This window comes from Sylvia atricapilla, chromosome 2 (genome assembly GCF_009819655.1).
Source record: "Sylvia atricapilla isolate bSylAtr1 chromosome 2, bSylAtr1.pri, whole genome shotgun sequence".
Taxonomy (NCBI): domain Eukaryota; kingdom Metazoa; phylum Chordata; class Aves; order Passeriformes; family Sylviidae; genus Sylvia; species Sylvia atricapilla.
In genome coordinates, this window is record NC_089141.1 from 21,958,595 (window position 1) to 21,970,808 (window position 12,214).

The 12,214-nt window shown below is 46.3% G+C and overlaps 1 protein-coding gene across 3 annotated transcripts in view; it reads right to left on the bottom strand.

The window, feature by feature from the left end:
• The window catches only part of LSAMP (limbic system associated membrane protein), a 991,258-nt gene that overhangs the window by 8,018 nt on the left and 971,026 nt on the right, over nucleotides 1–12,214 (bottom strand). For 2 of the 3 annotated variants that reach the window (XM_066340981.1, XM_066340980.1), the window contains one exon: nucleotides 10,472–10,507. The exons of the other annotated variant lie outside the window; for it this stretch is intronic. In XM_066340981.1, the coding sequence (XP_066197078.1) occupies nucleotides 10,472–10,507 (36 nt within the window). The remainder of the gene's footprint in view (nucleotides 1–10,471; nucleotides 10,508–12,214) is intronic. 3 annotated transcript variants of the gene reach the window in all.

The window sequence follows — 12,214 nt, forward strand, 5'->3', positions numbered from 1 at the left end:
GGGTCCCCCTGTCCCTCTGTCCCTCTGTCCCTCTGTCCCCGCCCGGGCGCCGCCGCCGAAGCGCCGCTCCTTCCCCGCGAGGTGGCAGCCGAAGGACACCGAACCCGCCTGCTGATCCTGTGGGCTGGGGACGGCACGGGAAACGCTGGGATAACCGCGGGGCTGGGTGGCTCTGCACACACGCCCGGGGAACCCCCCGGACACCTGAGGAAAGGTGCGCGCTCCGAGCCACCGCCGCCGAGCCGGCCCCGGATGGGCACATGGATACGGCATGGAATCTGGTCCCCACCGCCTGCATCTTCCCACGGCCACTACATCTGCATCCTTGGCAAAACCTCTTTGGAAGACATATAAAAAACAGGACATCTGCCCACTCCGGCTGCAGAAACCGAGGGTGCAGAGGGTGTTGGTGAAGTTTGTAACCCACTCTGCTTATCCCACTTATGATGAGCCCCCAGCGTGAAAATGGACCTGTTGCTGTGAGCCCAGAGAAGGGCCATGACGATTTTCAGAGGGATGGAGCACCTCTCCTATGGACGACAGGCTGAGAGAGACAGAGTTCTTCAGCCTTGAGAAGAGGAGGCTCCATGAAACCTCACTGTGGTCTTCCAGTACCTAAAAAGGTCTGACAAGAGCTGAAGAAGGGCTTTTTCTAAGGGTGTGTAGTGATAAAACAGGGGGTAATAGTCTTACATTGAAAGAGGGCAGATTGTATATTAGGAAGAAATTCTTCTCTATGAGAGGAGTGAGGCAATCACAGAAACTGTGGAAATCCCATCCCTGGAAATGTTCAGTGCCAGACTGGATGGGATTTGAGCACCCTGTAGCCTCCTCACCATTCTCACACATCCCCTTGCTAGTGGAAGGTGCTCTGCCCATAGCAGGGGATTTAAAACTAGATGGTCTTTAAGGTCCCTTCCAACCCAACCCATCCTATTATTCTCCTTCCTCCACACAGAAACTCCAATTTCTGTCTCTTCACTCTCTCTAGCTGCTTTTTGTAACACCAACAGCACCCTCGAAGGGGCCCATTAGGGAGGGGGATGGAGACTGCCATGACACGTAAGTCTTGCTCAAGAGGCAAATGAGGCCAGATGTGTAAGTAAAGCCACAAGTTCACCAGAGGCATGCCTCCAGATGTGTGCACCGTGGTCATCACCAGCAGAAACTGGTTACTTTCTTGTTATTTTCAAGATTCCCAACACAGACCTTTAAAAAAGATCATTTGAGATGCAAGCAGAGGGCAGACACATTCCTGAGGGGGAAAAAGAAAATCGTCCACCCATCTACATGTTTCACATCCACATTTGCCAATCTTGTCATCTGAGTAAATCAAAATGAAGGCAGGAGAAGAGACAGTGGGTGCCAGTTTTTCTCTTATTTACATTAATAAGACTCCAGGGCTTGACATATCTGCAGTTTGCTGATGGAAGAGAGCCCACAGAGAAGGTTCAAAGGGCATCAGAGAGCTCCTGGCTCTTGATTTGCTTTGGGGAATCTGCCCTTGGGATCCTGCCAGGGAGTGCAAGGTAAAATCTGGTGTTAGAGGGTAATTGGTCCCCATGAGTTTCTGAAAGGAAGAGAAGCCAGAAAGCAGCATGGGATGGGCTAGGAGAACTTGTCTGTGATGGGAAGGAAGGAGTGATCATAATCCAAGCCTGCTGTTTTTCCAGGTGCTGTCCACTCTCAGCAGCTCTGGGTTCCATGTTGTTGATAGGCTGACTCTACTTACAATGAAGGCTGGAGTTCTGCCTCTTGAGCAAAAAACAGGACCAAAAATGAGGGGGGAAGAAAAAACACCACCTCTAAAGAGGAAGGCACAAGGGACAGAGGATGTGCACCATGCAGGTGTCTCTATCATCTCTCTCTCTGAGGCCTGTAGAGGTCTTAGGCTTTACAATTGCCAGCTGCTCTGCAGGAAGCAATTTTCCCTAGTCTGTTGACTCTCTTGCTGGGGCTTCAGAAGATGAAATCTTTATTATCATGAAGGCTTAAAAGGGAGGAATACTGTTAATTCCATTTTCAAGGTCATACTTTGAAAGTTATTAATTTCTTTCTTCCAGGGCTTTGCACTCTACTCTGAGGCTTTAGGGATTACCAGCTTCTACTTACTAGGGTTCATTTGGGGCTTTTTTCCTTACTTCTTTCCTGTTCCTCCCCCCTCCTCTTAGAAGAAGACACTTTTTTCCCTTCCCTGTTCTCAGTGTTGAAGCTATTTTGCTCATTGCCTGCTCATTCCCCATTGTCACTACCAGTTCTGCTCCTGTAATTAAAACTTGACTGTGACTGCAGTGGCAATAGGCTGGCTTTCCTGGAGGTGCAAGAACCACTGTGTAAGCTAGGGATGATTGCCCTCCAGCAACTCTCCAACAAGATTAAGGAAATGTCTCTGGTGTCTATCAATCTTTGCACACAGTTTAATGTATTTCAGAATTTGCTCATGCTTTTTTAGCACTGAACAGTTCTTCCCCATGTTTCAGAGCTTCTTCATGGTGTACTAAGTACTCATCTATCACACCTCATGTCTTAGAGGAATGAAGATTCATTCTGTAATGCAGCTCACCCATCCTTCCCTAAGGTCTGAAGAATATCCCTGAAATTGTATTTTTCAGTGTCTTTCTGAGAAGGTCGTGGTGTTCAAGAGCTGTTGCTTACACCATTTATCCTGGAACTGGTTTACAGTAATCCCAGTCTAAAATTGAGCTGTTATCTTGACCAGTGAGGTTGGTGGTGGCTAGAAGACCACCTTTATTTCAAGGTGACACAGATCTTTCATCCTCAGATCTGTCCTGCGTATATAAAAAGTTTCAATGTTTCCTCATAGCTGAAGACATTGTTCTCCCACCATTTTAATTTCCCTAGCAACTGATGGTTATTTAAAAAAACCCAGCACCTCCCCAAACTCCACCTTCCCCAGCTTCTGATGCAAAATCAGATACTTAAAACTGTATTGTCCTCAAATCACACATTAGACTCTCATTCTACAAGCAAAATATAATAAAAAGAACCCTAAAACAAAACAAAACAAAACAAACCTCCCACCAAATCAACCCACCAACCAAACAAACATAACAACCCCACCCCCAAAAAATAACCCAAACAAACAAACCCCCAAATAAAAAAAAAACCAAAAACCCGCCCAAAAAAAAAAAACAAAACCTGAAAAAACAAACCACATAGCACAGACTTTCTCAGCAGTTATTTTGGGAAGATCTGAGCTTTTTCTGCTTTTTGCTTTTCTAGGATAAACAACCCCTTCCTGCTGATCTCTGAAGCATGTGTATAGGGCACTGAAGACCAAAGGCGATGCCAGCACATAACCCAGTGTCTCAACAGAGGACAAACAGCAGTGCCCCCCTCACCCAGAGCACACAAAGCCCTAGGAAGCAGGTTTGCTAATTGGAGGCTCTGAAACCTCTTGAAAAATTAATATTTTCATCAGTTTCATGTCAGTCTGTTTACTCACTTCATCCCTGCTATGGGTTTTCTACAAGCTTTGCTGGATATATGGCATGGGAAAGATCTGAGGGGCTGTGGCCAGAAATGAAGAGGCAGGGACAAACATAGAGGTGACTGGAGCAGAAAAAGAACTAAATTGGGGTGGAGAGTGACCAGGGTGCTTGATGGTACTCTGATACTGAAATCCAGTCCTACTGCAGCCTCTGGCCTCCCTATCTTTCTCTAGTATTTGCAGAGGAGTGTCCTCCCAGCGTGTCCTTGAGGTCTTCTTAGGGATATCACTCTCAGTATTTCAGTGAATTAGAGATGCCATGACAGTCAATCTGGGCCCAGGTGCTGCTGTGTGTCTCTAAAGTGTGGGATCTAAGTAAATATTACCTTGTGTTCCCTGTAGTTCTCATCAAAATATGGAAGTGTCCGTGTGTGTGCAATTCCAGAGTGAGACTCCTGGTCACCTTTAACACCCTAACAGTGCAAGCATGGCTTTAATATCTGGCCCAGGCCTGGGAAAGGCCAGAGCAGAAAGCCATTGTGGATTCCCACAGCCCACTCCTAGACCACTATTAAAAACGGGAAGATAATAGAGCTTACACAGGCTGCTGAGCAGGCCTTCAGCTGGATGAGTTGGAGCAATGGGGAAGATGTAAGAAGCTATTCCTGTTCCTCATTAGATGTTCTCAGGTGCCTGGAGATTGCTCAGTGCCTGTGGGCTGTGCCTCTGAGCACAGGCTGTGTATGGGGATGTGGCTGGGCAGTGTCACCACGGGTCAGTGTGCCTGTGCACCTGCAACACCTACCGTAGGGGCTGCCTGACCAGACCCTGCTGAAGCCATACTGGTCAGAGCACATCTTTCTCCAGGGCCTGATCCCATGCTCCCACCCATGCATCCACTCCCCAGGTGCAGAGGGACATGCAGGTGATGCTGGGGAAGGACCACACGCATTGCTCCTTGCTCACCTTGCCACAAGGCCTCTCCCTTTTGCAGGGAAGCTCTGCTGACAGACCTGCTTGCCCATGGGAGGGAAGGCCTTCCAGGGGTGCTCTGCTTTTTCTGCAAGCCTGATTTCTTTGGAATGGTTGGGCTTTTTTCCCCATGCACACTCTCCCTCCCTCCCAAATCCCGCACCTCCCTTCTCCTTTCTGGTTGTTTTTGTTTTTAGAGAGAGCGCTCAGACAGCTGTATTAATCATGCAAGCCCAGCCATGTGTAATGTGCTTTATCAACAGCAGAGCAGACACTGAATGGCAACCGCTGCACAAGCAGCCCAGTGCACTGCCTGAGCTGGGAAGATAAACCTGCTGCTTCCCAAACCAACTTACCGTCATGGGTTAGTGAATGGAGAGACTGTTCACTTGGGACAATAACCAGAGGGGAGGCCAGCTTGTTAGGCAAATTCTTGAGTGGTTTACACTGGAAATGGAAGGGCAAAGAGGAGGAGGAAGGTAGAAATTATTCTTTGGTCATTTTCTCAGGGGGGTTGGAGGGGTTTTTGTATGTGTGTAAGGATTAAATCAAGACAACAATGGCAGTTCTTCATCCTCCTCCTTGCTGCCCTCCACAGTTCCAGTCAGCCAGTCAACACAAGAAATAAGAAGAACAAGAAGGAGAGAGCAAGGATTTAAGTACACCTGCTGTGCAGTGGGGATAGGTTGTCTTCAGCATCTCTAAAGGAGGAAGGTTCAGAGGATGACTTCAGAAGCTCACCTATCAGCTGTGGTAGTATCAGGCTATGAGTGTCCTCTGGGCTGGGGATATGTGGCTCAGAAGGGCTAAAGCCTGCCCCAGCTCTGTTCTTCAGGGTACTCTGTCCATGCTACAACACTAATAGTATCACTGTGCCTATCAGACAACTGATTTTCCATGGCTTTGTTTCTAATCTCTGCAGTGCAGTTATGTGTTTTCTCCCACACTGGATCCACCCAAGTTCTACTCTCCCCTCCGACTGTTGTGCCCTGACCTCTGTTCTGCAGGGCTGCTCTGCATGCATGCAAAGCCACAGCAGTGACTGCACAGACCTTGAAACGTCTTCCTTATCCACTGCAAGGGCTCAACTTGGAGGAATATTTTTCTGGGATTTCCAGTCTCAGTTCCCACCCTCTGCTGCTGATCTTCTTCACTCACTGGATCCTCCACAGCACTGTACTATGCAAATATATACAACCCATTGCTAATTTTAGAATAAATCAATCTAAATTAAAATAATGAACAAAAAGTACAGAAACAGATCAGGCAGTAAAAGCCATTTCTATTTCTCTCTCTTTTTCTCTAAGCAAGCTTGTTTCTTTTCTCTACTTTTTTTTTTTTTTTTTTTTTTTTTTTTTTTTTTTTTTTGGGAGGGGTGGGAAGAAGCAGATTGGCTTTTAATTTTTTTAAGCAATCTCAATAAACAGAAGCTGTCTGTTGCTATTCAGCAAAACCTACTAAGAAATGTCGGTAGCTTGGCATCAATTCTTGGCATGTCTCTTTTCCCTAAGATGCTGTTTTTTGTCTACATCCATACTACTTCCTTTTGGAAGACAGTATCATCACCTCTGACTTTAGTATTACTCACTTTAAACCACACAGCCAAAATAAGACACAGTGCCATCTTTGCCTCGTACCTATGAAATAGCAAGAAACAATTACTGTGATGTTGGCTGTCTGCCCTCACCCTGCCTTGTCCTCCCTGTTCCCTTGGCCTGAAGGCCCCCAGGCTTGGCACCCAGCTCAGTCCCAGCCCTCAGTGCCTGCAGCCGTGGCAAGCTGACCCTGAGCAGCAAGAGGAGCTTGGTCTGTCTGAGCATCCACCCTGCAGCTCTGCACTCACCAAATGGACACTGAGCTCTTTGGAAAATCTAGGTGGGTTTGATGGACCTAGGTGGATCACCCGTGGGATCAATAAGAGCTGTGAGTTGCGCTCCCCACCTGGGGCCATGTGTGTGATCAGCTGCCAGTGCCTGGGGCTCAGACAGCTTTCAGGGAAGTGAGACATGCCCTGAGTAGTCAGCCACACATCACTGTGGGGAAGTACAGCTGAACTATGTCCCTCGAATGCCTTAGGATTTATGGGAATACCAGACTTGACATGGTTCCAAATACGCCCTCATGTGCTTGGTCCCTATGGCCACTATTTTTTTTTTTTTCTGGTAATTATTTTTTTCTCTGTTTCTCTGTTGGGATCTCAAAAAAGACAAGGTTGTCTATTTTGGCCTGTCTATGCTATGGCTTCCCTAGCTCAGCCAACCTGTTTGTTTTGAAGGCCTGAAGGCCTGGATTTTCACTGACCCTCTACTGGAGCCCAAATGAGAAAGCATCCTCAGGCCTCAGAGGAGGATTCCAGAGGTGGATGGATCTTTCAGCTGGTCACATCATACTACCAGGGTTGACTGCCTAGTCAGAAAATCTCCATGAAGTGTTAAGACTTTACAGCCTGAAGTCTCTGCTGTAATTCCCCTTGCTTCTCTCCTTAGCTTTGATGGACTGAGGTGTCCACCCTTTTGCCAAAGTGGACCCTGCTGACATGAGAGCAGCTGGCTCAGCAGATCTGGCAGGGCCAGGGAGCAGAGGGGTGGGAGGTGACCACTGCAACAGAGGAGCTCCCTTCTGCACAGCTAGGACACCCAGATAGAAGAAAGAGGACTGAGAAGATATTAGAAAGAAAGATGCTCTCTGTTTCCCACTCTGGCCATCAGACCCAAACGAACATCTCTTTTCTCCCTTCCCCCAGCTCCCACCCACCTGATGAAGGCATTAGTGACAGTGCAGCTACACAGGCTACAGCTAAATGGAGACTATCTACAATCTACAGCCACACAGGGTCATTCTCCGATCAGTGCACGTTTTGGCAGAAAGGCAGGACTCATTTTCCCTCCCACTCTGCTAATTGCTAGCACGCTACTGCTATAAATCTTGTGTCAGCCTATTGACAGCCATGACTTTGTCTGATCAGACCCCAAAGGCTGACACACTTGTTGCCCTGTGGGAAGCTCTGGATGTGCTGCTTTCTGAAACACCACATCCCTCTTGTATAGCTCCAAGGGCATCAAGTTCATCACACTGAGAAAGCCCCTACTTAGCCTCTGGCCAGCCCTCATCAAAAAACTCCTGTGAGGAAGACTCACAGGTTTTGAAGCCCATCAGCCTGGCTAAGCCATTCTGATGTGGACACTAAGTGCTAATCAAAGGGAAGGAGTTCATGTTCAAAGGGCTGAGGACAAGGGACAATGAAGGACAAAGATGGAGCTAGTGCCATAATTGTGACAAGACTCTTTGAAGTTCAACAGTGGCCACACTTGCCTTTCCACTGGCAGATGTGGTGTGGAATAAACAAATCCTCTTTTTCCAGAAGAAAAATCCTTTCGAAAAGGCACCTGATGATCACGCAGTAAGGTCCCTGCTTGGTGACAGCCAGGTCTTGTGTCAGCCCATTATAACATGATGCCACAATGCGGACAGAAAGATGTGATGATATGGCATCATCCCAGAAGACATTTCAAGGCATTTTGAGAGCCTGGCTGCAAAATCAGGAGGGCTGGAAAATTTATCAAGGACAACTCAGTTCAGAGCTGAATCAGCTGGGCTCCACCAGCATTTTAGGAAAGTGTCTCATCAAATTCCCGTCCCATTTGTTTAGCTGAATGGGCTGCTTCTGAGTCTCCAGCCTGCCTGGAAGCAAGATGTTTCCACAGCAGCTAGCTAATGATAGCAATGCTTAGCAGGACTACAGCGCTCTTCATCTCAAATCACCTCCCTTTTAAATTAATGCTCAAAACCCCACAGGCAGGGAAGTGTTACTGAGGATTAACAGAAATGAAAACTGAGGGAGAAAAAGGAAGAAGGCTTCTGGAAGGATTCTGGTCATTGAGAATGGCTTAACTGAGGGCTGAGGACTACATTTCAGAACATCAACTCATAGGAAGAAAAAGGTCTAAAAAAAATTTACGTACAAGGTTTCTTTGAAGGTGAGCAGCAAAGCAAAAGCACATTTGAAAAGCACCCAGCATCTGTGCTGAAGGCCCACAATGGAGAAGCTGGTCAGGGCTTTCAGAAAACAAGTGAGGCCCAGAGCATTTAAATCCTGCTTTCCCCCTCTGCAAAATCCTCTTGGTGCATTCTGGGTCACTGGAGACACACCAGCATTTGGCACCACAGATTCCTGGAGACTCCTCACAGGAGTGATGGTACATCAGGATGTCCTTCAAGATGATCTCAGGAGACTGGGGAGCAGTAAAAAAATAACAGCTTCAGAGATGAGGGGAAAGTGTTTTAAAGGATCAACTAAAGCTGTGCAGGATGGCCTTGGCAAGTTGATTAGGAGGTGTATTTGTAATGGGAATCCTGGCCTTGCTCACTCGCAGATTTTGTTTTATCATTTAGCTTAATGGGCTCCTAATTCAAAACCAGCTGTAAACAGGGCTGGCTATGAAAAAAATTAACACTGCCTGCCTGTGGAATTTAAGGATATATAATAAAAATAATCATAAAACCAAAGAGCCCTGGGTTTTTCATCAGACAAAAATATTTGTCATTGAAAAGTCTGCTTAAAAAAAAAAAGAACACCTAAAATTGGAAAACTCCTCAAAACACTACATTCAGAACAGCCTCAGCAACTTTAATTTCATATCCAAGCACAAGTTTCATTTGCAATACATAAGATAATGGTGTTTAATTGGATTTATTTTTCCACAGTAGGTTCCCAATGGCCTACTTTACTCCTTTTCTCAGCTCCTTGAATGTTATTTACAAATCACTCTCTGGGATTTAATTTTAATGGTAGCTTGATTTCTACCTCCCCTCTTTTTTTTTTTTTTTTTTTTTTTTTTTTTAAGGTACTTTTCTTTAATTGTATTTGTGGATTTGCCTTTTAAATAGGCAATTGTGACTACATCCTGAGCCTGAATAAGTTGCCAAGAGCAGAGCTCGATTTGAAAACAGCAGAGTAGTTAAACGGAGCATGTGTAACACCCAGCATTTATTGTTCTTTTCATGGGAGTACCTGCAGGTGCTTTGTTCGAGCAGGTGCTCTTTTGCAAAACAACCTGGGTTCCTAATAACACTCTATCCCAAAGCTCTGTGCAGACATTAACAATTTAGGTCTCTGAGCAACCCGTAAGTTGAGTGCATCCTCCTCCTATGGCAGTAAAACAAAGATACTGAGGAGCTGTAGGCCAAGATTTTTTCAGTGAACACAGGGACTTGCTGCCTTATTGTTGATTTGGTTGCAAACACCACTTTCAAATGCTGCAGCCTGCTTTCTGGATGTGCCTGGTCTCTGTGCTTTTTCAGAATGAAAAGATCACAACCAAGCCCCAAATCTCACATGGATGTTGGGACCATGCTGTCTGCACCCGAGGCGGGAGTGGGCAACACAGAGACGGAAAAAGCACCCAGACCCTGTTTTGCCTTCATACCTTCTTCCCTTCTGGAATAAATCAGACAGTAACATCTCTCCATGTGCCTCTTTTCATGCTTTCTTGCCTCAGATGCAGGATTATGTGATTGGAAGACTTGGAGAGATGGGACAAAAGCATGAGAGAACAAAGTGTTTCACTGTAGATGATAGAATGCTCAACTAGAGTGAAAAATACTTTCTGGCAGTGTTTTAATTTTTAGTTTTCCACTTGTCCTTTCCACCATCTCTGCAAAATTTTAGGTCTGCTAATGCTTTTGATCCAAACCTCAACAAGTGGCAAAGAGAGCTTAGGATGGAAATGTGTTTTAGAAGTAGCTCTGCAGGGAGATTGAACCTCACTAAAGACTGTGCACACCTGGGTGACAACTCAATGTCGTGGCTCAAAGCTTGGTTAAAGTTTGTTGCTGTTCAGTTGTTTGGTATTTTGAAGAGGGAGAGGAGAAAGAGAAGCATGAGGAAGGTGAGAAGAAAAGACAAAATGACACATAAATGAGAAGGGAAAGCCCTTATTTTACTACATTTCTGAGCTGTTTTGCCCATGCCTAGCTCTGAGTGTTTGTCAAGATGACGGAGAATGACCCGGTCTTAAAGAGCTACTTGAATATAAAACATATACTGACCTGGAAAAGGATTGGGGAGTGTGGGTAAAACTCGTTCTAAGGGGGGAAAAAAAACCAATAAGCAACATGCAGGAGAAAAGGACAAGCCACTTTTCACACCAAGCAAGCAGCAGATACAAACCTGATGGAGATGTCCATCCCCAAATTAAATGAACTGGAGTAGGTTTCATATACAGAGCATTTTGCTAGCAACACGCCTAATACACATCAACATCCCCTGGGACTGGGAGTCAGAGAGAAGTGATTTGAAGAACTAAACAAATAATAGCCAAACACCAAGAGGGATTAAGCACCTGCAGGGAAGGTAATTGGAGTTGATGGTCCATATCTTCCCTCTGACTTTCAAGACCACTCATGTCATCACTCTATATCTCCTCTTAGCTACACCTCTGTCTGGAAGCTAGTCTTGGCAGGGAGGTGAGTTGTGGAAATCCTGCACGGGTAGTTGTGCCTCCCCAGAACCTTCTCCACAGTGGATTTCTTGCCAGTGACAGTTCCCTTGAGGATCTGTGCATGGGAGCAGTCACCCTGACCAGTCCTCAAGGACACTCTGCTTCTTTAGTGTTTTTGTCCCCTGAAAGGGACAGAGTTTTTGCAGACTCATCATCTTCGAGTTGTACGAAGAGCTTGCTGTCTTGTTTATAGGGGTTTTATAATGTTTATAATCTTCATTATATGTCACAGCAGGACTTTGATATATGTCACTGCTGGCTTCATGGTTTGCTTCTTCCACAAAGGATCCCAAAAGGAATTGCACAGACACTGAGGGAAAGCAGTGTCTGGGACCTCAGTCTTGAGGCTAACAGTAGTGATAATTCTGCTTCACAGAAGGCGCAGGTGATGCACAGAGCAAGGAAGCAATTTGCCCAAGGTAAAATGCTGAACTGTTGGCAGAGCCCGACACAAACCCAAGAATACAAGGTCCCCAGGCTTGACTGTTATCACTGGGTCTCCTTCCTTTGCCTTCAGAGCTTGCTGGATGCCTTGTACTGACTGAGACAAGTTCCTACCCACTGACTGATCCATAGGTAGACATTTAGCTGCAACAGCTGGTAGGCCTGGGGCAATGACTTATCTCCTGGCTTACCTGCTAAGATCACTGCTGATGGACACAGAGCTTGGCAGGATAAATCAGTAGCCCACTATTATTCTCTGGTCACCTAGGCCCTGCTATTTGGAGGCCAATGCTCTTTCTACAGTATCCTTGGTGCAAAGAGTGAGTTTCTGTCTCACTAGAGCTCCTGAGGATTGAGCAAGTAAGGCCCATCCCCATGACACTGGCAGAACTCCTGCCCTCACGGTGGTAATGGAGTTGTTTGAATCCACAGCAGGCACAGGGGAGATCAAATACAAGTCTAGCCTGGATCTCTGTGTTTATGTAGCAACAGGGGACTATTGTTCTGCGAAAGCAGGCTGTTTGTGCTGACAAGACTTCCTTGTTATTTAGTTTGGTTAAATAACTCAACTCCCCTTTACCTTCTTCCCGCACAGCAGGCTGCAGGCTGCACAGCATAAGCAGTTAAAGCAAAGCACTAAGGCCTCATTATCATGCTGCTTTCTATTCAAGGACTCTGTCTCTGTTCTTCTCTCCCACTGTGTGCTGCTTTTATTGCTCCACCCTGGCTCATTAGCAGTGTCTCAGCCTTGCCCCCTCTGACTGTCAGCCCAAACCACTTTCCTCCCTCCTGAGTCTCCCCGTTATTGAGAGCCTTGAGGAAAACAGGGGGTGTGCACAAAGAGCCA